General features: G+C 45.0%; 2 protein-coding genes across 2 annotated transcripts; one reads left to right on the forward strand and one right to left on the reverse strand.

Moving 5' to 3' along the window:
* Positions 1-14025: 14025 nt before the first annotated feature.
* Positions 14026-18110, reverse strand: LOC119212546 (5'(3')-deoxyribonucleotidase, mitochondrial-like). Its single transcript, XM_037463058.2, has 5 exons — positions 17115-18110; positions 16427-16527; positions 15745-15805; positions 15532-15646; positions 14026-14780 (listed from the first exon to the last, which is right to left on the reverse strand). The coding sequence occupies exons 1-5, from the start codon at positions 17391-17393 to the stop codon at positions 14641-14643; spliced, it is 696 nt and encodes a 231-aa protein (XP_037318955.2). The 5' UTR covers positions 17394-18110; the 3' UTR covers positions 14026-14640.
* Positions 18111-18491: 381 nt separating this feature from the next.
* On the forward strand, positions 18492-25859 carry cops3 (COP9 signalosome subunit 3). Its single transcript, XM_037463057.2, has 12 exons — positions 18492-19014; positions 19991-20120; positions 20799-20911; positions 21403-21452; positions 22365-22457; positions 22711-22890; positions 23091-23231; positions 23726-23899; positions 24049-24135; positions 24383-24496; positions 24610-24690; positions 25029-25859. The coding sequence occupies exons 1-12, from the start codon at positions 18960-18962 to the stop codon at positions 25080-25082; spliced, it is 1272 nt and encodes a 423-aa protein (XP_037318954.2). The 5' UTR covers positions 18492-18959; the 3' UTR covers positions 25083-25859.
* The last annotated feature ends 103 nt before the right edge of the window (positions 25860-25962 follow it).

A 25962-nucleotide genomic window follows, 5' to 3' on the forward strand; every position in this document is an offset into this window, starting at 1 on the left:
AGCAGGGATGTGTGTGTCTCTCCTGTGTCCACTCCTTAGCAGTCCAAATAAAGGTTCCAATTGAATGAAAGCAAGATTTTCCCGGATCCTGAACACCCTGAAGTGGACCTTCTCCTAACGTGCATGAAGTGTGCGCTGTGCCCCAGCTCCCTGCAGACCTGACAACCAGAGCTGCAACACTTCCAGTCGATGTTTGTGTAATTGTTCTGATGAGCGAGAACGTCATCAGGGTTCATTGTCCATTCAGGGGATCTGCATTTCATAATCATCATAATGTCTCAGATGAAGGACGGCAATGACACGCTGGACACTCGGCACGAGACAATTAAGTCCTTCAAACCCTCCGGGTCGTCACCCCCCCCCACCACCACACGGTACATCAAATCCATTAGCACACCTGGCGGGTTAGCAGGGCCACAAGACGCCTGCTATATTGTCTGTGGCGATGGTGTGCGTCACAGGATCAGCCTCAACACACACACACAAAACGGCCATCAGAAGGAGCGCAGATGAAAGCTTCTGATGTCATCCGTAATTGAATCTTCAACCCTGCGTCTTGTCTGCTCCAATCTAAAGCCTTTGTAGGAGCAGATTATCGTCGCACGCTGGACACACACACACACACACACAGACACACACAAATCATGTGTTTCTCATAAAAAGCTCCAGCGTCACATAGGCCCCGTTTGTCTCGTGCCTGCTGCTCTGCTGCTGAGCCGAGAGGGGACGAGATGTTTGGAGCAAGTTCTGGAGAGAAAAATGGGCCTGAGAGCAGGCAGACGGTTAGCAAGCTGAAGCTACACGTTAGCTAAGCTACACGTTAGCTTCTTGGCTATTCAGGGAAGGGGCAGCTACTCAGTGATGTTATCAGGGTGCTTTTTAAAAATGCTTACTCTGGAATATTTTTAGTGAATAGAACAATATGAAATGTTTTTTGTTTTTTTTATGGATGTGACTGTTCATTCTCAACCATTGTATTAGCAGTTTGACACCGGTGTAAACAATAGTTTATATTGATATAAAACCAACTAAGCACACCAGGGCATTGAAGTATTCAGTCTGCAGGATTCATCATATAACAAAGTTCTAAATAAGGTATTATTTTAATATTATTCATTAAAGAAATATTATCACGAAAATAAACATTCAGACCGGGATCATTATACACTTTATTTATGGCGTGGCACATCAAACTTTTTTCTTCTGTTGCATCTGAAATAAATTAAACAATTATATATTTCTCACAGGTAAACATATACTTAGTCTAAGTCCAGGTGAAGTGTTGATGTAATGTAGATTTTCCCAGATTCCCAGTGAAGTGACAGGATGTTGTTATTCTCTCTGTTTGCACAGGTACATGTGTTACCCAGTTACTCCTCCTCCAGTGTAGTGGTCCATTACTCAAGGACCGTTTATGGTTGTTCAGTACTCTAGGTTGGTATTCCTCCCTCAGCAAATATCTGCAGCGGGATGGTTTTACAGGCGCAGACAGGACATCCTTCAACAACGATGTTTCTGTAAAGAATTGGACAACTCATCGATGAATTTATTTTCTTATAATCCACTGCAGCAGTATCGTACTTATTGAAAATCCTGTTTTGCAGTTTTATTCGGCTGTACTACTTGCTTTTTTGTGTAGGACCTGTTGTGTTCCACACCGAATATTAGCAGCTGACAAGCTCACGCCAAATCAAGTGTACCAAGAGCTCAAACTATTCATTTTTCCTAGAAACAAAGCCACTCCTCTTATTTGACCTTTGCAATCAGATCAGCCCGTAATCTGTGTGCAACGATCTCACATGATCGCTCAGCTCGTGGAAGCCCTCAGCCACCAGGGACATAATCCTGCCTGCTCGGTAATAAAAAAAAGCTGTAGAGTTCAAGAACATGTTGATTCAATATAAGACAAATGCAAGGGGAGGCTCGTTCCCCTGTGCCCTCGCAAAACGTAGCGTACTCCCATCGAGCAGACACACAAGGCAGAGTCAATCAAACGTCAATCGAGATTCTGATTGCCTTGTTTGTGACGCAGCTGCAACGGTGAAAACACACTCGGGGGGGGGGAAACAAACCAAGTACCGCCCCACGGCAGCTTAAAGGACCAAACAAATATCACGTGGGGTTAAATTGCAACTCCAAATCAAAATATGTTGCCACACAGTTGAGAAGGTGCATGAAAAAAAAGGATCTTTGTTGTGTGATGAAGACAAAACGACTGCCAACGCCGCACGGGAAACACTTTGATCCTGGCGCCATTCAGTCGCCATGGAGTAGACTTAACACAATGTGAGTGTGCATGGCTTATATCATTGATTACATTGCAGCACACACGACGTGAACAGAATCCAGATGTGCATTATTACACACATGAAAGAGTTAAATATCACTGGGTAGCGCTTGCTTGTGTGCATGCATTGTTTCCTGTGAATAGGAATTAGGAACGGCAAACTCGGCTATCAGTATTGTCTAGAGAAGTAATGAATTGTGGAGAAATACAGTCCATCAATCTAAAAGTTTATATTATAATCACTGTGGTTATGGTCATTTAAAATTTCAATTCAGAGAAGAGATGAAGAGATTTAAATAAAAGCAAAGATCTTAAGGGGGACAAATGATATGTGGCATATGGTCAATGGCTAAATAGAAAAAGCATATGTCATTACGGGACAAAAACATTTATTTTGAATTTGACTTTACTCCACATCTCCCGATGCTGGTTTTAAAAAAAAAAGTAGCATCTTGAGCTACTTCCTGTATGTCACCAAATCGGCGCAGATGATGTGTGATGATCCACAAAGTCCCGACAGAACGTCTACAGAAGATGTTTATTCAAGGGACGTCTGCCCTTAGCAGCAGATGCATAATGATGATGATGACGAAGCTTGTGAATGCATGACGATTGGGTGCATTATCATATTACTAAGAACATACAATGCTGCATGCACATTAAAACGTATCATAAGCACGAGTCTATGACCCGTCTGTCTTTTTGTTAACCTGACCTGTAAGAAATAAGGTTACTGAAGCTGGAAGTTACCAGGTTACCTGAGTTCATGTGTCCATTCAGCTCCGCTCATTGCTCGGCCATCATGTGACCATCATGTGGTGAAAAACCGAGTTATGTCAGACAAGGTTGAAGAAAAACAAGTCTGTGAAATGAATTAAATAGTGACTTGTGCTAGTCTCAATTATGAAACAAATCAAGTTAAAACCCACACCTCATAGAGATTACAGCCAGTAAGTAGTGGCGGTAAGTAGGTTAAGATACATAATCAGCAGCCTTGAAATTCACTGGATACAATCAACAAGCCCCCCGAAGAAGTAACGCAAGATTGAATATAGGAAGGACAAGAACTTTGAGAACGAGGCCTGAAAAACACTTAATAGAATTTTCCTCAAACTATGTTCATGGATTCAAACACATGTTATGTCTAATGCGTTCAATTAGAACGAGGTGTTTCTACGGTAACCAGGTGACTGGCAGCAGATCCCTCCTCAGTCATCAACCTGTCCTGTCCTCATTTTTGTCAAATTACAGAAGTGCCTTGGAGCGACATGTTTCACGCCATCTTGACAGTTTCAGCACATGAAATGGAGCAGCGAGCGGCTTCACGTGAGCTGGTTCCTCAACTTTTGGCTCAGTGCCTCTGAGCATTAATACCTTGAGATCTCTTTTGGTGGCATCCGTCTGTGACATGACATGTCTGAGACCCGTGTCTGCTCATCAGCGACAGCGCAGCCCTGGAGAAGTTATTCATTCAAATGATTCACGCGTGTTCGTGCGCATCACATTAGCGGAGCACATCACAACACCCAACCCTCCCCAGGGATGCGGTGAGCGGTGTCATACTCCGGGACCAGTGCATTAAAAATGTTTACGTGCTTGCTTTTTTTTCTCAATTACAGCCGTCAGAGTGTGTGCATTGAGGAGACCTGGCAGCACTCCATGAGCCATACGATTTAATGTGAATGTGTTAGTGAAAGTACATTGATGATTAAAGGTCACGGCCTTTCTCCGTGTAACCCAGCTGCCGGCACAGCACGCTCCCTGCCAGCATTCTCTCCCCTCCACCGTGACCTTCCCACAGTGTTCAGCCTCCCACTGGGCACACACACACCAACACACACATGTGAAAGCCCTTTTTATTGGCCTTTATACCATATGGCAATAATGAATTATATCGCTGCTCACATGAGATTAAACACACAGAAGTTGTTTGTATTCCCAGCCACTGTGTAAACTCATGAATTGAGATGAGTCTGCTTTAAACCTCCCACCTCCCACAGATATTCCTTTCTGGTTGTATTAAACAATAATCCACTGTGGATGTGGACAGTAATCTAACCATTTAGATTGTTTCTTTCACGCTGCGCAGCATGAACAGATGTGCACTTTGCAGCAAGTGAGTGGATGAGAGATATCCGTTATCATACAGACTGCATTCTGCTGTGAGAGAAAGGTTGGTATCGAGGGCCATAATCCTGCCCATGAGGGAAGTGATCGGACAGATTGCCGGGCCTGCACGCAAAAGCAGCCAGAAGAGCAGCTGCTGCTACAGGAGGGTCGGGAGGGGGGGCGGTTTTCGGAGCTGCACGTGGTTTCCCGGCTAAGAGTTTGCAGAAGAAGTTCCTGCCACTACGGTAGGTTTTGATGGCATGGGCAAAGGTGACGAAGCGCGTCATGGACACCAGGTCGGACGACGGGAAGGTTTCTTGCCATCGGTTGTGGAAGTTGTGGAAGCCCTTCCAAGCTGTCCAGTAAGACCAGAAGGGTGGATGCTGATAGGCTGTTGAGTATGGAGTTTTGCGAGCTGGCGATCATGCAGTAGAAGGGCAGGGTTTACAGGTTGAACGTCGGGGATGGGTGTCTGCATGAGGGGCCAAGCGTCTGAACTTCACCTTCCATTGTAGAAGCCCCCAAAACCGACAGAAGGAGCAGCGTCCGTATATACAAATTTAGATTGTATGTCGTTACAGAAAAAGGTGATCCCGTTCCAACTGGAGAGCAGATTCTGCCATTCAGACAGTGTTCGGCGCGGCTTGGACTGCCCAGGGGGATGAAATCCAGGAGGAATGGGACGAATGCGGCTAATGCAAAGAGGCAAAAGATGAATGGTCTTCCTCGAGGGACGAAACGTAGGCCGAAGTTTAGGTGGCCCAAAAGAGATAGAAGTTGGCGCTTGGTGCAGAAGTTTGAGCTTAGAAGGCTGATGTGGTAGAAGGTTTTTGGTTGGCAGAGACGCCTCTAATGATTTTGTGTCGAGTGTGATTCCGAGGAAATCAATGGATGTAGATGGCCCCATTCTGCTGAGAGAAATGGGGTTTATGGGGCCGTCAGGAACCTTCGACTGATTCTGGTTCGTCCAAGGCTGACTGAAGATTTTTGCATTTGAAACCTTGGTGGAAACGATGAGGGACTGCACAAGACGTACGCCAGCCTCCCGGTGCCATGAGCCTTGCCTACGACTTGCATTACCTCGTCGTGTCACGGTTTGGATTCATGTCCTGTTTTACTTTGTAGTGTCAGGCCTCTTGTGTCCCTGGGTTCCTGCCTTGTCACCCCCTGTGATTGTCTGCCATGTCCATGATTGTTTCCACCTGTGTCCAATCACCTGCACCTTCCCTGTGTATTCTCTTGCCCTGTGAGTCTCTTGTCCCTTGTTGTGTCATTGTGGTTCGTACCCGTCTGTAGTCTGCGTAGTCTGTAAGCGTCATGGCATGGCATGGGATGTCAGGTCATGTCATATGTTCAACCTCGCGTCTTGTTAGTTCCTGGTCCCCCCCGGCCTTTTGGAATTTTGAATTTTGCTTTTGAACTATTAAAGTCTGTTTTTGTTTTTGGAAATCTCCGCACCAGAGTCCTTTTTTTTATCACCCATAGAAATCAAGTAAAAAAGCAACAATCTAAAAACATGTACTATGGCTGAGACTGCGTACACATCTACCCGTCACTAGATTCAAATGGAATTATTTCAAGGTCATATTTACCAAACTGCCCATATAAAAATGTATCCTGCATCTGTGTGGACAACACAAAAATCACATTTGTGACGTATCTAACAATATCCATTTATAGGTTAGTCACGCTAAATGATGCACAAATGAAGTCTCATCAGCTGACGAATCGAATGTAAACCACTAGTGTGGTTTGGATGAAATCATATTACACAGGGACCTCAGTCAGTATTTATTATTATTACCTATTGTTGTAGTAGGTATGTATGTATAAGTATGTATCCACAGAGTGGGTGTTGTTGCTTTAGGTCTCCCTTGTGCCTAAAAACAACCAAACACCAGGGGAATGGTGGGAACATACTTTCTTTGACGAGTGGAATGCACACACACACACACACACACACACTTGGCACGGCAGACATTACTATGTGAGCCTTCCTCAATGGAGCAAGCATCCATCTGTTGGGCAAAGACGTCAACGTGTGAAGTTTTCCTGGCAACCAAAGTGCAGACGGCATCGCGGTTGATCATCACGCTCTCTTCCACGTGCACACTCATGAACGTCATATTCAATATTCATGAGAGGGTGGGCGCTGGTTGAAACCATAAAGCACAGAGTTTGGCGTCCAGGCCATTTTCAATTACGGTCAGCTCCATCTAGGATTCTTTTCCCGCCCTAAAGCATACCCTCCTTTAGTGTGTGGTTTTAATCTAAATGGGCCCATCATTCACTAAATGAAATTTAAATTCAAATGAAAGGTCGAATTAGAAATTGAGCCCATGAGCTCATGTTTGCAATAGATAAATACATTGAGTGAGAACTTTTCTCATTGACTTCTATACAATCAGACTTATTTTTGACCACTTGAGGAATTCGCCACGGACTGGCCTTTTGAAGAAGGATGCGAGTTAAAGTTTGGCTTCACCTTTTAGAACTGCTAACTAAACTGCAAATATTGACCTCTTTTAGTGATTCCACGGCGTGTTTTGGAGCACTAGAGCAGCCGACCGCACAAAGGCTTGCAGCCAACATCACACAAAGCTGCTATTTTTGCTTCCAACCCTGTGAAATACACTCATCTTTCACACCCATATACGTGATTCATCTTTCTACTCGTAAAAGAAAAAAAATCTATTTTTGTCATCTTCTCCCTTTTAGTTTTCAATTGGTCCCAGTCTTCATTGTCGCACCTTTGTTCCTCACTCTAGCGGGAGGATCCTCGGGGGGGGGCGTACTCTGCGAACCGTACTCTGCAGAGGGGACTCTGTGGGTCCGTCTGTACGGTGCACTGGCAGCCTTCTCTTCTTAGGCCACACACACACACACACACACACACACATAAAGCTACCCGAGAGCACTGTGTCATTTGCGTCATCCTGCTATTTCCACAGCACTTTGCTTCGCCTCCGAGCCCGCTGCATTATTCGTCCTCGCGTGTTCGTTGGAAAGCTTCTCTTAAGGCACAAGATGCGAAAAGCCTGAGAATCAGCCCGCTGACCTCCACACGGAGCAGCATATGAGAGAAACACTGCAGCTGAACACATCTCCGATCAAGTTCTCCAATCACTTTTCACTCTGACGTTCTGCTTCGGTGGAGCCTTGGTGTGAGGATCCCCGCGGTTAAAACAAATAAGAAACAGCAGGTCTGATGACACTATATAACTGACATATCGCCGTGTGCTTTTTTTTACACTCACGGTGCTTGCAAGCCGCTCAGCGTTGTTGTAATTTGTCACGAGTAATCACAAACTTGAGAGGTATCAATTATTTGTTGGTACTGCCAGCATGTAAATAATGTAGAAAACGACATGATGCCATTTGTTTCTAGTTATATATCTGTATATATATCTGTCGCAATGAAACAAACTAAATGTTCTCCTCAGCATGGCTCCGTTTTTCAGGGTCTGCTTTTATATCAAATGCATTTTCCACCAGAAAAGCTCCGATCAACCCACTGCGCTCTGCCAGACCAGCACACAACAACCTCTCGACAAAGTTAGCGGTGAGATTAATATTGAATCAGGGCTAATCTCGGATGTGCAAATAGATGACTGTGTGGCAGCACATCACAGCAGGTCTGTTTTTCCCCCCAGCGTGCTATTTTGAAAAGCTCTTATCTTTTCTCCTGCATCTTAAAGAGACACGCTAGGGAAGGTAACATTACATTGGGTTAGTTGCTGGTGAGCAGGTGTTTGGTAATTATGTGTCAGGTTTAATAAGGTTAAAAACATATTGCAACACAGAGGATCATAGCACACTAAAACCCAATCAGCAGCAGGATGGGATGTATGTGTGTGTGTGTGTGTGTGTGTGTGTGTGTGTGTGTGTGTTTGTGAGAGACGTGTGCAGCCTGACCTGAATATTTTCCAGGGGACAACTTATGGAAATGTACCTACTTCTGCTTTCCTTTTCACATACACACACATACACACAAACACACACACACAAGCTGAGACACATGGCGGAAAGCACAAGCAAGACACACACAGGCCTCAACAATCTCGCTTATGCAATAAACTCCTTGGCCCTGGCCTCCTCGTTCTACCCTTGTCTCCAGAACTCATGCCTCACTTGGACTAAATACATTTCCAGGAAAACGTCAGCAGAACAGGACCTATTTGCAATTAGAGGTGATGTGTTTAAAGTGCATGGCCTTGCTTGCTCAGAAAGGAGAGAGAAAGGCCTTTTGAAATTAAGTACTTTGGATTCAATTCTGCGCATAACGGCGTGTTCCGCACAGATACCACTGCCAATTCCATTATGCCTCCGTGAAAGGAGGACGATGTCCTATCCTCTGTAAGCCTGACATGTCTAAGTGGTTTATCAACGCCGGCTTTTCACAGAAAATATAGCCGAGTCCTTAAAGTCCTCAATGAGCCGCACAGACTAACAGATGAGATGAGGACGATAAACCTTTGCTTCATTAACAGATTGTTCCACATTCTCGTGCTTCTCTTCTCGCTCGACCCACTTTCCTTGTAGGTTTGCTTCATCTGAATTCACGTCGCCAAGCCATTGCCGTGGCTGAGGAGCAGAAGCTCGGATCCCCCCCCCCCCCCCCCTTTTTTCTCGGCGGGAACATTGACGCAAGCTTTGGAAATAAAACGGCCTCGTCACAGAAGTGTTGTGCTGTTCAATATAAAAAAACGAAAGCTGGGGTGAAGGGTTCATGAAACACGATGACAAATGAACGCTAGCGGTGGTCCGAGGAGCTTGGGAAGGAAACAACACCACCTTGTTACCGTACTTCTTTCACCGATCCAACAAGCTTCAGTGTGGAGTTTGAGCATTGAAAATAATGCAGAAATACTTTTTTTACTGATACAGAGGACTGAGAGAAGGCACGAGGGCAACAACACCACACACCATAAATCAGGCTTATCGATGTTACAGTCGTCGAGTGCAGCTGCGCTTTTCTCACCACTTACTCGCAGCGTTTGACTTCCAACCACCAGCTCAGCAGAACACAGCATTCCAACATCCACACACAGACCGAGAGAGGGGACCGATGAAGAGTGACAGGCGACAATGAACCATCCCAACAGACCGTGTTGGTGGTGCCTGTGGATGAATCACCACCGACTCAGACATCACATACCAGCACCTGGGACGCGTCTCATGCACGTGTGCGCCCCCATGAGAGAGAGAGCCGTGCCCTCCTCACCTAATCCTGCCTGGTTTATTCACCACTGTCCCCGGGCTCCTCTCCCTGAAGGCTCCACCGTCTCCACGCGCCAACCCTTGGGCCGTGTCTCCGCCTGCCACGGGGCGCTCGGGCGGCTGCGTCACAAACGGATGGGACGGCACTCGACTACATGGAGACAATAACACGAGCGCTAACCCTTTCTAATCTCTGTGAGAGACGAGGGAGAATAACACATTCCCTTCCGGTGGGAACGCAAATTTGCTTTGTCAACTTTGGTGAACTTTTGGCCTGCCGACGTCACAGCTTAAACCCACTCCCATGTGCCGGTGACCCTGTGAGGTGCCGCATGCCTTTTGCGTGGTTTTTGTTGTTCCAAAAAAGATCATCATTTAAAATATAGAAGTTTACTGATTCAACTCACGGCACTGCTGCAGCTGTGCTGTGAGTCATTTGTGTAAACAAAAGCATGAATTATCATGAGGGGACCTTGCTGTACACGTCATCTGGCTCCAAAAAAAAAAGACTCGCACACGGCAGGCTGTAAGAGTTTTAATATTGATCCCGCCTGGAACACTTTGGCGTCAAACTCCCAGCGTGTCCCTTGCATCCTCGGCTGTTACGCAATCGGACCAACGGAAGGAGAGCGATCCAACATTCATCAACAGAGAGAGAGAGAGAGGGAGAGAGGGAGGGGGAGAGGGAGGACGTCGGCGTCTCCACCTGACATCCGTTTGTACTGTTCTACTGTCCTGGGATGTCCTCTCTCTCTGTGGTAATAAATCATCGTCACAGGCACAATCCCATCGGCCGTCCCTAATTATTAACCTCCGACGTCATTAGCGGGGTCTTCAGTCTGTTCTAAACGCCGCGTTGACCTTCGTGGCCCCTGTGTCACAGCGAGGACATCTTGTACATTATACCCCCGCTGCACAAACAAAGCGATCCGTCTCCAGCATTTCCCTTGGCCCCTTGTGTGAGTACACGGCTCCTCGCCGTCATGTTGGTAAGAAATTCTCTCTCAGTCTGCTGGGGGGGGGGGGGATTGTCTTCGGGACTCTTGACGCATTCGTCCAATCGTGACGAGCCTGCACTTCGGCTCCAGGCCGTGCTCTTCATCTGAAGGCCGACGACACGTCTTGGTTGAGGGCAGCTCCAGAGGGCAATTCCAAATAAATGGCCACACACAATCCCCTCAGGGGAGATGAGCATGCTGGTTATTATAGTTCCGATCCCACATGTTTAGTACAAGATGAAAAAGCCTGGCCAGTTCCCCTACTGTTTGTCCCTTTTGCAACTGTATGGTTACAGCTGAGACGCTCCCAGGGGGGAAAGTAGTTTTTATTTCTTGGTGGTACTATGATACGTCACGATATGTCACAAGTCTCTGTCTAACAGACTAACATAAACATATTTTTGCTAGCCTCCCTGCTGCAAAAGTACACCAAGACAAGTAGAGCTTTTTTTATCCAGTGTAATTTATCACTTACCACTATCTTGTTTTTTATTATCCTCCTGTTCCTTTCTCTTCTTAATTTTTCTGGCTTCCTGAAGCATAATTCGACCGACGAGGTTTTGTATTTTGCCAGCAGCACAGATCATGATAGGGACCCCTTGAGGGGGATCCAGATAACGGTGTCATTGCACTGCATTGACTATCAAAGGGGCGCTCACACAGTTTGTCGTTGCATTTTATTCTTAACCAGTAGCAAGCAGTTGCTTGTTTTGCTTGCCTTGTCGCGACGGGCCTGTGCGTGTGTCGTAATTTCTTCCCGACGGCTTACTTTCACCACTGGACGTTCCTCAATTATTAACTTAACTTATGTTAAGGTACAAATGCTTGCACTTGCACTCTGTGGTACGCAAACATGTTTTTTTTGTTTGTTTCTGGTACGTTGAGATGAAACACTCACACACAACACCTCCTCTAAGCAGCCTCTGAACCGCTTACCTACATCAATATCAATGTAAATGAATGCAAAGTTCCAGCATTTGAACAGAACGTCCTATCGAAGGCTTAACACACAACGACACTCAGACCCGCTAGATGTCCATCGTCTGGGACCAAAAAGAGAACAGTACTGAAAATTGGCTTCAGACTTAAAGCAACGAGTTTCTGGTTTGAAGTTGGGTCATTTGCTCGGTATCCGAGCCAGACAAACAGAGCTGAGAGAACTTGGCTCAAAGGCCGAATACTCGTCGCCTGCCAAACATCATTTACTGCAACTCCAATTATGTTTTGTAAACATTATTCTTGGCGAGTGCAACATTTGGATAATGTGGAGCCATTAAGAGGACCCAGTAATGACAGGAAATGCTTGACAAAAGCAAGTCTTTGTTCATTGCTTTTTCCATTTTAATTGAACCCAAAATACAGCAGAGCCCTTGGTAGTCGGATATTGTTTGTTACCTCTTTGCTAGGACGCCGACAACACGGTCCCAAAATAAATGAAGGAAACGGCTTGTTGGAAATGGGATTTGGAGCCTTCAGCCCTAAACGGGGAAATACAAAAATAAACTCATTATATTCACCCTGCTCTCGTAGACAGTCAACCGTTCACTGGTCCTGCCTGCTGGGAGAAGGCCCCGGGCTCCTCATACCAGGCCGCATGTAGGGAACCGGCGCGGTTTTGTTTCCATTCAACATCACAACTCCCAAGTCACAGCCAAGGTGAGCGGCACCACAGCCCTCGGGTACACGCCTCAAACCTCAAACCTCAGAGCTGAGAGATTGTCTGACTTCACGGACGCGTACACATCTCATCTTTGGTACACAAATGGTGCAAAAATCCAAACCGGAGGAAGACGGGTTAGAGACAGCATCAGATGAATTATACTTAGTGTTTTATTGAATATATATTACTTCTGCGTGGTGGTTTCTCAGCTTTCTCTCCTGTAAACGCAACAGCTGTTGATGCTGCAGAAATGCTAATCGGCACCGCAAACCTGTGACCTTCCCACCCCACTGGCTTGTTGCCGTCACGCAGCGTCGTTTTAACAACAACATGGCCCCCGGTTGGGTGGTCACATGGAACCGATGACTTCCTCCGCAGAAGAAGCTCCGGGCACTTGGGAGCTAACCTGGTCGACCAGAAGTATGCAGCGGAAAGGGGAATGCGTGACTTTGAACGCGGTGGTCTGGGGTGCAGCTCGACGGGGTCTAATACCAAAGAGAGATCTGACTAGCCCTCCTAAATCCTCCTGTTCACAGTCGCCTCTGCCTCCTCCAATGGGCCACTTCGGAATCATGACTGACTGCTAGCTCGGACCTCGATGGCAGGTTAAATGATAACGAGGCAGATGTGGACACTGATGTGACAGGATTATTCACTCATACTCGGCTGGTGTTTTTTGTGTCCTTAACTTCACAGATGAGCAGTGGAGAGGAAATGACAAAAGCAACAAAGACACTGTTCATGGTGTTTGTTTGAACGGTCTCATGTTGGCAGGCTGTCAACACAGGAAATGGGGGTTTCTGCTATTCGGGAGTTCATGTGACCTCTGACAGCGTCGGCCTAATGCTCTACGTTCACACCCCAATCGACATGGCAACGGGCTGCTAACTCCACCAATTACAAGTTCTGGTCCTGTTCTAAAACCCTATCCCAGTATCTAGTTCCACGAGATACCTAAAGACGACTCCGACATTGAGGCCTTGCGCAACACTGACCGTGTAGATGCTCAGCTGTTTGTAGCTTCAAAGCCGAGCTATCAGAGAAAAACCAACTGAATTGCAACGAGAATAAAATGAGAAGGCACGTAATGGCCATAATGTTATTCCTTGTTATCAAGGCAGAAAACTATTGACGAGCCCCGGTGACCCTTCAGCACTAAGTGCATCGGTCATAACACATGCGTAGCATCCAGCGCTCTGTTTTACAAAAAGCACATCAACAGCATAGCGCAAAGTAGAGACTGTGACCTGCCAGAAATAAGTGGATTCAAACGTACTCACCCACCGGGAAACGGAACGATGCAGCGCGAGTGCGTTTCAGAAATCACTCGCACAGGCAGATGCAGTTCGGTGACCTTTGTGACTCAACGACGTAAGTTTTGTTTGAGCAATAACTTCGTCGGATAAAATGTAAGAAAATATATTATAAAGGAGTAAATTGTAATAAGATCTTATTGACCACTGCTAACACACGTGTGTTGAAGAGTGTCCTAAAACAGAGGGTAGGGTAGTGTATTGGCCTTTGATTATTTTTAGGTCGTTTTAGTGTATTTGCAGTGGTTTGCAAGATTTTGAAAATAAATGAATACAATGTGGTTAACGGGTAATAGTTTGACTGGCTGTATGAAAGTAAAGCCAAAATGAGATGTGTCGATATATAAATCATCACGTTTTTTAAGAAAACACCTCCTTTAATATAGTTCACACCTTTTCCAGTCACTAACACAAGAGATGGTTTTGGCAAAATTCATATATGTATGAGTGAAGTTTTATTTTTCAGTATCGGTCATTGTTGAAAAAAAGCACCATCCCGGCTCTTTGCGCCCTCAGACAAATCTTTGTACATGTGTGATTGCAGAAATGACAGTGCTACTCAGTGACCCCGTGTTGCATCGCTGTATTCTCCCTGAATGATATGACATTAGAGTGTTAGCGAGTCCAGGTTGACTTTCTTGCGGTACATTTACGTATCGCATACTCAACTGAAGAGAAATGTCCACAGTCAAAAGACAGAGTATGCAGCTCCAATCTGCCTTCAGACTCACCACGTGTCCGTTTTGAATTCACTGTTTTGTTGTCAGTTTCCTCGGTGAGTGGCGGTAAACGTCGCACTTAGTCTCTGAGCGCCCCCTTGTGGTCAAACAAGTGCACGTCTTCTCCCAGCAAAGTGCAACAAGTGTGTAAAACTTTCAACCTGTGTGTTATTGTGAATGTGGCTGATCACACATATGTTTACCAAACTCCTTTTGCAAGTTAGCTTTTTTTCCTCAGAGCCTCGAAACCCCCCTCCTACCCCCCCGCCGATGTGGTGATGACCACCCGCCAGCCCGGGAAAAGTGGGCGGGCTCTCTGGTCGAGGGGGCCAGCTCACTGCCGCTTGCTGTCCAGGACGGCCCTCCAGTCGTCGGCCCATGACAGGAGCCGTCTCTGGGAGGGGCTGACGGAGAGGTGCCTGTTGTGGCAGGCGGTGAACAGGATGTGCTCCCACGTCGGTTCTGGCTCCACGCCTGATCGGGGCACACGGTAAAGCACAAACATCACATGCCTAGCAAACCGCGCGCGCTTCTGTGCGCGAGGCCTCCACACACCACTGCTTTAGAGGGCCCCCGGCAGATCCTGACTAACGGCTCTGCGGCAGCTGTCATTGAAAGGTGTGAAAGAGGCACCGGAGAAGACGCATGCAAATAATAACAACACCCACGTGACACTACAGGGACGGGGTGAGGCCAGCTGCTCGCATTCGGGTTTCGTCGTCTTTCTTCCTTTATTCCTTTTAAAATGTTTCACACAGTTTCATGCTGTAAATCTGCGATTGTTGGGAGATTGTCTTTTTGTATGTACATAAATATACAATATATACACTGATATAATTGAACAGCTGGCCCCCGGCCCAGGTTTCTGCTACCAGGGCTCTCCTCTCAGAGAGGGAGGAGGTGGGGGGATAATGAGCTCAAAGTGAGACAGGTGGTCCGGCTGATCGGATCCCGAGCGAGAATCCGATTCCTCCGAGCGGACGGACTGCGGCGGTTAAAGCGTCCCCATCCGAGGACATTCGTCCCACACAAAAGACATGTGTAACCAAGGCCTACGTTGCCTGCTGTAGGGGCGGAGCTTAGCAAAATGTTCAGCTATTGAAATGGGCTTTGCATTGTCGTCACCACCATCTGGGGTAATACAATTGCTACACTGTATGTATGTTTATTCGGACTAACAAGCCTTTTTGGTTGTTGTGACGTGCTGAACGCAAACAGTCCTCACCTAAAATGTCAGGCTTGTCGTCTATGAGGAGGTCTCCGGTGATCACCGTCTTGTCTCTGGTCAGGATGACCTGCTCCAGAAAGTCATGACCCAAATGCTTCTCCACCCATGCATACTGGAAACACGCACACACACAACAAATTTAATTGGAAAAAGGACACAGCTGTAATTTCCAAAAGGAACAGAATCCATGTGGATTTTCAGAAGGCCTACCTTCTCATATGGGCAGTGTTCGTAATGTTTTATTGGGCTGGTGCAAAGAAAGACATCTGTGCTGCAGAGAGAAAGGGACAACATAGCAAAAATATGTAATCCATTCCATCTGAATGACAGATGGAGACAATAACTTGTTTGGAGACAGTCAGTGGAACACCTCCCTGGAAGGAAAACAAGGGAGGTGAAGAACTAATGTGAGTAATAGGAGATCAGATTTCACTGATAAGAAAACACACTCACACAGACACGGGCGGTAAAAGAGAGCCATTCATTTCCACCAGGGGAGGAAATGTAAACACGCAGTTTCATAACAAGGAGGGCTATTTCTGGGAGTTCTTCCATTGTGTTGAATGCTTCCGAGAATGCTCCCCCACGCCGACTCAAGTGAATCCAAGAAGCCGCAGATGCAAAGGAGACCATGTTTGTCACAATTAGAAATTAGGTTCAAGTAGCACCGCAATAAGGTGGGCTGCGGATGTTAGATGGCAGGAGGTGAAATACTCTAATGTAGGGTCTAATATCCCCTCCCACGCCATCGCAGTGTTTTCTTCTCCCCGTGAGCTCGCACACGCGCGCGCGTCATCGTCGTCGAGTTGCTGAGACAACGGACAACGATACGTCAGCAGCCGCCAAACCAGCTGACACTTAACGCGAGGGAACGTGCATCTCCACGACCTACTCGTCCATCTTGGCCATCTCCTTGAGCGCCTCGACTCCTCCTGGCAGCGGCTCCAGCTCCATGAAGAAGTCCTTGGACTGCCAGATGCTGATGGCCTTCTCCTGGAGTATCAGAAAAAAAAGAAGAAGTGTGTAGCTTATTGCTGAGGTGTATGCAGGCATCAACGTCAGCACACTTTGTATGTTTTGAATGATGACGCTGCAGTAACTGAGAAAGACACATTCATGTTCCATTTCTTCACGTGTGCTCAAGTTCAACGCGGACCTTGGACGCCAGCTGTAGATTACGATGACACAGCTATTTCATCTGAGGGTTATATCACGAGTGAGAAATACGTCCCCTCGGATATCCACTGAAATTCATGAACTAAATATATTTTTTAAAGTGTCTTAAATACACTGTGCGGATCCATGCATGGGGCATTTGAGGGCATATGTTGGTAATCAATATGAAGCTTCAACTGCAACCTCCACAGACTGAGACCCGCTGTCATTCATTCACTGTCTGTCAATGTAGTATATTAACTACATTCAGTTCAAATGTAACTATCTGACAGGGAACCCTGGGGAGCCAGCCCGGGGGAGGGGGGGGGGGGGGGGGGGTGGGCTCGGGGCCTGCATTGTGGGGGGGTCCCATTAACCGTAAAAGCACGATATAAGACACACACATGATACAAAACGTCACTTACACACAGGTCGCTCCTCAGCTGGCCGTACTGCGTGGACACCCAGAACCCTCTCCTGTCCTCCAGGGGGATGTGGGGGTCGTCCGGGTACCGGGTCCGGTACTTCTTCAGGAACCCCCCCTCGAAGTCCACCAGCACCCCGTCCATGTCCACCAGAACCCGCAGCCTCTTACCCGAGCGAAGGGAGGAGGACGACATGTTCACGCAAATCCTCTTAAAAGGATCACGCAGCGGACTCTTCCCTCTTCTGAGTAGGCGTGAAGCAGCCAGCAGTGAAATCATTGTCGCCTCTCGAGTGAGCGGCCGTCGTTGTCCCCGCCGCTAAAGCCCTCTCACAGCGACGACGAACACGGTGCCCGGAGTCCGCATAGGGGGTCGAAAGCTTTCTAAATACTGCGGCGTTTTTTTTGTTGCATGTGTGGTTATTACGTCGTTTCGGGAAATGTTTCGCTAACTTGTCAGCTTAACTTTATTCATTCAGTCAGCCGTTGATGCTAACGCCCGCTAGCTAGCGTGTTAGCCGACGGCGCTAGCCGCAGAGCAGCAGACTGGTCACCGGTGACGTGCCTTTGGACACAGTGTAATGGCAGCTGTTTGTCAGTGTGTATTTACTGCCCGGGAGAACTCAACACCGCGTTCAATCCCACCACGGCCTCAGTGGCGCCCGGCTGCCGGAGTTACCTGAGCAAAATGCGGGTACCGTTAGTACACAATTAGTACTGCGCAACCAAGCGGGGGGAGGTAGAGAGAGAGGGCCCAGGCAGTGAGGACAAACTGTACGCCAAGCAAAGATTTTTCTATGAGACGGAGGACTCACTCCGTTCTTTTTGGATGAAAACCACTTGTGGCACAATTTGCAGATGCACATTGCTGATTTAGAAACAATAGAGAAAGAAAACCTCCTCCCAAAACCGTTATTATTATAGTTACAGGTTAACTATGTCTGCATGCGACCAAAAAAGCCTTCTACAGTGATTCTTTTGGGGAGCTGTCCATGATATGTAAAATTGTATTTTTTTCATTCGTTGGTTGTCCCTCAGAGATTGTTCATTTGTTTCGGACATTTTATTTACCACAATCGCACTTGGGTAGGCTAATGGAAGATATGGTGGTACAGTAACAAAACCAACAATACCTGGTACACTAAGCGGGCAGCAATCATCAAAGATAACCAAATTCATATTAAGTTCATAAATGGTGAAGAACCCGATAAGCAGCCATATTGAAAGGCTTAATGAATAGCTATGGGCTGAGGGCCAACAGCAAATGAGTGTGCTGTTATCTACTACATTTAAAGGACTTTTCAGACATCTCTTCTGAATTGTCATGCTCAAACTAATACAAGTACAAGTAATTCACAAGATTACTTAAAATATTTGTATTTTTCAAGGACACAAAGCTTGGATTATCCAGTTCAATTGGATAATGCTTTAATGTATATTAGGCAGGAGCTCTTATAGCTTATAACATCTTTGCTAAAACACAGTAAATTGTACGTCACTTCCCCTACTTTCCTTTTCCCTCAAGGAGGAACTGTATTCAGAACTGGACAACTTCTTCACTTTGAGTGACAAGAACTATGGGTTAAAAATTCCGTAAAAGAAATATAATAATAATATAGAACATGTTATTTAACACTGCAATACTATGATCCAATTATGTGTCTGTCCCTTTAAGAATCCAATGGTCGGTCCGTTATTCTCGTTGCAGTCTGTTCAGTTTTTATAATCTCGCGATAGCTTTACTCAGTGGCGGCTGTGTGGCCCCCTGTCTCAGTCCGGACGGAGTTGTTTCTGACGTTTGAATGAAAAACAGTGCATATTACCTCCACTTTGGACCCAAGAAATAATGGCTTCAGCCTTGGAGCAGTTTGTGAACAATGTGCGGCAGCTCTCCGCTCAAGGTAGGGTTGCTAAACTCATTCAAGTAGGAAGTGTTAGCTAGTTAGCCAGCATATGCTATCCAATGCCTTGCCGATAGCTAGGCTGCCAAACTGGTCAGAGCCCTTTTTTTGCTTTATCATGTAAACACGCCGCAAAAATGACTTTCTCTGGCAGCGAGAGTTCTGTAAAGTGCCACAAAAAGATGCGCTGTTACACAGGGATCTCTAGGATATCCGCGAACCGGGTGGTTAATCAAGCAAAATGTAACAATTCTACTTTTTGTTTTTGATCTAGAAAATAATTTACCAGGACTGCCTGCCGGTAGTCCCGCCCTAGCCCAACGTGATTGGTTGGCTAACGGATTTGGCGAAAGTCATTGGTTTATACATAAATCAATCTCACTTAAATTACTTGCGAGGCCTTGACAGGACAGTTGACCGGCCTATTTATATTGAAATACTACGCCACGGCATGATGATTTGTTACTTATATCCTTTCAATTGTTTTTTACATTTCTGAGGAAATGCCCCTTGATATTTGTAGACTAGAAATGTGCCGTTTTATCATTTATTCGACAACTAAAACAATTTCGAAAAATGCTTTGGCAACCCTGCGAAATGCATTGCTGTCTTCTCCTTTGTGGATTTTATTAAGTCAACCTCGTCATTTTCGAGGGCCAATAACACCAATAATTGTCAGTACAGTTACATCTTTTTTTAATAGATTCCTCTTTTATGCTGCTACATGTGATAGAACATTTGACATTTCAAGTTATCTTGAAGTTATAAGATGTATGAAATTTAACTTGCTGTATAACAACCTAATTACAGACACAGCAGGCCTGCCTGAAATAGTCATATTTAAAAATGGATCCGCATCAGGGATTGCAAAGTAAACTGTCCTAGAAATTAGATATGTGTCCTTCTAAAGATCTCTATGGAATGGAAGAGCGTCAAAATGGATTTCTAATTCCTTTCTGTTCTCCTGACCCTTCAGGCCAGATGACTCAGCTGTGCGAGTTGATCAACAAGAGTGGGGAGCTGCTGGCCAAAAACCTGTCCCACCTGGACACAGTGCTGGGGGCCCTGGACATCCAGGAGCACTCCCTCGGCGTGCTGGCTGTGCTGTAAGTAGCCTGCTCTGTCCTCACTCTTTCCAGGATTACTGTTTCCAGCACCATTCAGAACTCTCCCTTAGTGTCTAGTAAAGTCGCCATCTGTTTTTTCCCCCCTTGTTTGATTTTCAAGGTCAATCATGTATTTCTGTCCTAACTTTGAGAAGCTGCTGGTTTCTGATCAATATATTTCTGATTTTGGTAAAGAAATTCTGCTATAAGGTTATTGTGACTTTTGAAGGTCATACTCTATTTTTGTCAGGATAGAGGAGGTTAACCCTCAGAGAAAAAACGTTAATGAGGAGATAGTAAAGCCTGCATTTAAGTCAAAAACATAAGTGACAAGTTGGTTAAAATTTAAATTATTACATGACCCAGTGTTTGTATCTCAAATGAAGACTGCAATTTTTTTTCTTATGTTTTTTTGTTTTCATAGGCTATGCGTTGTAGGTAGTATTATTAATGTTATTAATGTGAGGGAAACACGATGCAGCTAAACGTCACCTGGTGTCGGCCAGAATTACTATTTATATTGTTATCCAATGGCATTGGATAATTGGCATTGGCATTTATTGAGTTGTACTCATAAAAAAACAATGTCATGGGTTTCACATCAGAAACATCCACTTCACAAACATGGTCCATGGTTCTAAGGAAGATGTTTGCTCACCTCCTTCTCTGTACTTGCAGATTTGTGAAGTTCTCCATGCCAAACATCCCTGACTTTGAGACGCTCTTCTCCCAAGTCCAGCTCTTCATCAGTACTTGCAATGGAGAGCACATTAGATATGCAACAGACACTTGTAAGTTTAATAGGCATGTTTTGTATCAGTACCGGTGGTTGTTATGTTTTTAACATGTTATTACCATAAGATCCTGTTTGGAGTAAAGCATGTATTCTGCAAACGTGCACTGTTATGCCCACTGTTTCTCATACACATACTTTACTCAGTTGGCAGTTGGAGATATGAGATTTGTCAAGATTTTTAATAGATGAAGAACATGATGCATTTTTAAGAGGGTGTGACATCTGTAGAGTGTAATGGTCAGGTATAATTGTGTCTTAATGTCAGATGCAGTACTATAATAGCTCTACGGCACACGTGATCATTTGAGAAAAATGTGTGAATGTATGTTTGTTCTTTTCCAGGATTATATTTGTGATGCATATATTGTAATGAGGTGTAGATGCATCTTGGACACATCGGGGCGAGCGGTGCTTTAGCCTTAAGTAACCACCTAAAGAGTGAATCAATAACTAGAGGCCTTCCCTCCCGTCTGTTTCCTCTCACAGTTGCTGGTCTCTGCCACCAGCTGACAAACGCCCTTGTGGAGCGGAAACAGGTAAGACTGTTAATTCTGACTTTGGGGGGCAAATGCCCAAATAGTGTTCATTACAGAGTCCTAACTTAAGACCGTCTACAGCGCGATCTGTCAATGTTTGTCAATCCACTTGAAATTCACTAATTTAGTGTATTAAGTTTAAAAAAGGAAATGTGATACAGAGAAAAGCCACTCTTGCAGTATGCTTTCAGATTATTTTCGTTTTTTGCTTCTACGGAGATTATGCCATTTATAATGCCTTTATGGTTGCGCATGTTGTTTTGATGGTTCCCGAGCAAGTTTTGCAGTTGCTAATGAATACTGAGTGGTTTAGATATCATTTTGAGAATACCCAAAAGAAATGCAGTTTATTTATTTATTTGCTATGTCTATTTGCATAGACAGAGTGCTGTTTTCGTCCTGCAGGAAAACTACTAGCTCCAAAAGCGGAAGGACAACGGTCTCTTTAATCCCTTTAGCAGTTGATCTCTTTCTCTGTAATGTTCACACTTAAGCCCCACTTCCCTTACAGAATGTACTGTGTGTGCTGACGGGACTTAAGGACTTCCTCAAAAATGTTTGCATATCTTCAGACACTCCCAATGCTACTTGCTACAGCACTTCAGCAGTAGAATGAGGTCACTCGTCTTGGTTTTTTGAAAGCGACGACAGGAAAACACTATCCACTTCCCCCCACCTGAATCTGTGTTAGTGGTGGTCCTCGGTGTGTTTTTTGAAATGTTTCAGACTTCACCACACCATCTTCCAAATGTCCTTTGAACATCCGCTGAGTCTCTGCATCTAGGATGCAGCATGTTTTCCTCTCTTCTGCCCTGATCTAAATATTTCAGTGTATTTTAAAATGCGGTTGCAGTCTCAGGAAAACTATGAGTGGAAAAAATAACAGAATATACTTTCTTCCTTCTCTGACAGCCATTGAGGGGCGTTGTCGTCCTAAAGCAGGCAATAGACAAAATGCAGATGAACACAAACCAACTTACCTCAGTTCATGCAGACCTGTGTCAGGTAAGTGGCCGCTGCATCCGCCCCCTGAACATGCACCTATACTCTGATGCATCTATTTCAGGTCGCCGTCAAAGTCACGCCAGTCCTTTCCAATGTTTTTGATCTCATACTCGCTTTAAAGGGCCATTTAAAGGGTCCCATTACATAGTTCATAATAATAACAGAGCCTTAAGTCGCAGTGCTGTTTCTTTTGGGCGTTACCCGGTGTAACCCTCCATGTTGTCTTCACTATGTTCCTTCTGTCTCTTTGCAGCTGTGCTTGTTAGCAAAGTGCTTCAAACCCGCCCTGCCCTTCTTGGAACTGGACATGATGGACATCTGTAAGGAGAACGGGGCTTACGACGCAAAGCACTTTTTATGTTACTACTACTATGGTGGCATGATCTACACAGGCCTGAAAAACTTCGAAAGAGCACTGTATTTTTATGAACAGGTACTGTTGCACTTCTGAAATACCCAAATACGCACTCAACTAAATGTACTGCCATTCGTTTGCAACAGCATAGAAATCTTCAAATGTGACAATGAGTTCTTCTCTACGTTTCTGTCATCAGTGCCCCCGAATAAGCACTCGATTCCTTTTTCTGTGATGGATGTATACATATTTATACGATTGTGCGTGTCTCTTGTCAGGCAATAACCACTCCAGCCATGGCAGTGAGCCACATCATGTTGGAAGCCTATAAGAAATACATCCTGGTGTCACTCATTCTCCACGGCAAAGTGCAGCCACTGCCCAAGTACACCTCGCAAATAGTAGGGAGGTTCATCAAGGTAAGGACAAGTCGTACGGGAAGATATTTAAATCACCTCATTTGTATCTGATGTAGTGTAGCTCGTCTTCACATTATTATAACAAAAGTTGTCCTGGAAGTGTAAATCTAGTTCAAATGAATGCTGTCTAATAAATCCTCCCTTTTATGGAGTCCGTTTTAGACAGGTCTAGGTAGGACTGTCTAGTCATTGAGGAGGATGTACGTGGTGCCGTTGAAATTGTATTGCATTACAGATAATACTACTCATGACTATTTTGTCCACGCTATTAACATCAAATATGAGTAGGCTCGAGGGTTGTTTATCACCTTATCACAATATGATAGTAAAATGATTCCAAAGTAAATGAATTATGACAATTTTGTAACTAGGCTCTGGAGGAAAGGGTGTGCTGGCCGTATCCTAGAGATCATTGCATCGAGGTTCTCACGGCGTGTTCTCATGCAGTCCATCACTTCTCGTGCTGTAAAGTGATTGGTTGTGTCTCCTGTTAGCCCCTGAGCAACGCGTACCACGAGTTGGCTCAGATTTACACCACCAACAACCCGGCCGAGTTGCGCGGCGTGGTCAACAAACACGGCGAGACCTTCACGAGAGACAACAACACGGGCCTGGTCAAGCAGTGCCTCTCGTCACTCTACAAGAAGAACATCCAGAGGCTAACGAAGGTGGGTGTGTGCTTCTATGTGAGTTTGAGCCAAGTGCTTAAAAAAAAAAGTGACGTTCCTCCTATAGTCTACTGCATTTTGTAAACCTCCTAAGAATGGTGCTATTAAAATCTGTTACGATATTAAGTTGTTTTGTTTTCCTCCCGCAGACCTTTCTGACACTGTCCTTGCAAGACATGGCGAGTCGAGTGCAGCTGTCGGGCCCGCTGGAAGCAGAGAAATACGTCTTACACATGGTGAGCTGGTCCACATATGTCATCTCCTTCTCTGCACATTGAGCCAATACATGGAAATACACAATATGTTAGTTGTATTCCATCTGCTTCATAGAACATATTCAATTAATCATCTATAATCAAATTCCCGGTCGATTTTTAAAGGTTTTCTATCCAACTTTCTACCAAACAGCAGTTTACCCTTGTTATTCCTCATTAATCCTTTTCTCAATTCTCTTATCACTCTCCTCCCCGCACGTCTGTGCAGATTGAAGATGGTGAGATCTACGCTAGCATTAACCAAAAGGACGGCATGGTCTGCTTCCACGATAACCCCGAAAAGTACAACAACCCAGCAATGCTCCACAAAATTGACCAAGAGGTGAGTCGGTTCCTCTCCGTTAACAGCGTAGTCCTGTCTGTATGCACGTATGAAACCTGGAAATATGTCTGCTGCCTGTACAGCGAAGCCGACGTCCTCATTTCTCTTTTCAGATGTTGAAATGTATAGAGCTGGATGAGAAACTAAAGTCTATGGATCAAGAAATCACAGTAAACCCACAATTTGTGCAGAAGGTGAGGCAATCAAATATTCTTGTTTGGTTTTGTTCATTTGTTTGTGGTTCTGAGAGGCTTTTCATGTGGTTTAAATTCAATAAATAAATAGACAATAATACAGCGAATGCATCGCCAATTGAGATGTCAATGGTTAAAACTCCCAGGGTGTTTATTGAGAAGAAAATATATAACGGGATCAATTAAGGGTTTCCCAGTGAAATTGAACTGCTTTGCTGAAAAAAAGACAAGAGATTACCAAAATGCCAGCCTCTGTTTTAGGAAATATTTCTGTCCCCAGTTTTCTGAGTTGTTTGTCTGGTGGCCTTTTAAACTGTGACCCTTTGTGTGTTTTTCAGAGTATGGGATCGCAGGAGGACGATGTTGGTAGCAAAACGTCAAGTTACTCCTGAGGGGCCTTGGACAGGGAGAGAACGCTGCAGCCACCCAACACGTTCTTCCCAGGATGAGTTGGATTTTTTTTAAAAGAGGAAAAACAAACAAACATTCTATTGCATAAGGACTTTGGTCAAGGAAAATCTAATTGTGTTGAATGATGATAAATTTGGTTATTCTTTCTTCCTGAGGATAACATGGTCCTTACAGAAAAGGAAGAAAAAAAATTACAATTTTTGTCAGTGTTTTATTTATCAATGTTCAGGTTGGAGCGCCACTGCTACATTAACAGAAACCACAAAAATAAAAACTGGACTCATTTGTTCCAAACGTGTGTGAATAATCTCACTGTTTGATTTGGTTCTGCTGCATGATGGCTGTAACAAGAGGGCATTACATGAGGAAAACATCCAAGGCTGGAGAAGAATACATCTGACATATTTTCCAATGTAAAGACGTATTTGATCGTGTCCCCTCTCGCACCTTTTGGTTAGAATGTTGATATCATCAATAGCAACTCTGTACACATGGACACACCCTTGACCAAACTTGGCACAGTGGAGGAGTGGTTTACAATCTGGTGCACTGTTTTTTCTGTTTTTTGTTTTTTGTTTTCCTTTTTTTGTTTTTTTAGGTTGGATCCACTAGAGGTCGCTAAAGCACTGTATAGAAAACCGTTTTGACAGCTTGTTATTACAAGAGGTGAAGTCAACAGATGAAACCAAACTGTCATGTAATTTGGGAGCCTGAGCTTTGCGATTGTGGATCTGTTAATAATAAATTGTTTAAGAATATAGTTCTGCGTTTTATGCTTTATGTGAAAATATTCTCTCCTTTGGTTCCACGCACAAGGTGAATTGGAATTTCCTTCTAGTTTTTATTTTCTCATTATAACCC

Source organism: Pungitius pungitius, chromosome 21 (assembly GCF_949316345.1).
Source record: "Pungitius pungitius chromosome 21, fPunPun2.1, whole genome shotgun sequence".
Lineage (NCBI taxonomy): Eukaryota > Metazoa > Chordata > Actinopteri > Perciformes > Gasterosteidae > Pungitius > Pungitius pungitius.

Bases quoted from the DNA above. Each gene is read 5' to 3' on its own strand.
- cops3 (XM_037463057.2), top strand. From the start codon at position 18,960: ATGGCTTCAGCCTTGGAGCAGTTTGTGAACAATGTGCGGCAGCTCTCC. The intron at 19,015-19,990 runs GTAGGGTTGCTA...CTGACCCTTCAG, and splicing joins GCGGCAGCTCTCCGCTCAAG to GCCAGATGACTCAGCTGTGC. The intron at 23,232-23,725 runs GTAAGGACAAGT...GTCTCCTGTTAG, and splicing joins TAGTAGGGAGGTTCATCAAG to CCCCTGAGCAACGCGTACCA.
- LOC119212546 (XM_037463058.2), bottom strand. From the start codon at position 17,393: ATGATTTCACTGCTGGCTGCTTCACGCCTACTCAGAAGAGGGAAGAGT. The intron at 16,528-17,114 runs GTAAGTGACGTT...CTGATACTCCAG, and splicing joins AGCTGAGGAGCGACCTGTGT to GAGAAGGCCATCAGCATCTG. The intron at 15,806-16,426 runs GTAGGTCGTGGA...TTCTCTCTGCAG, and splicing joins GAGATGGCCAAGATGGACGA to CACAGATGTCTTTCTTTGCA.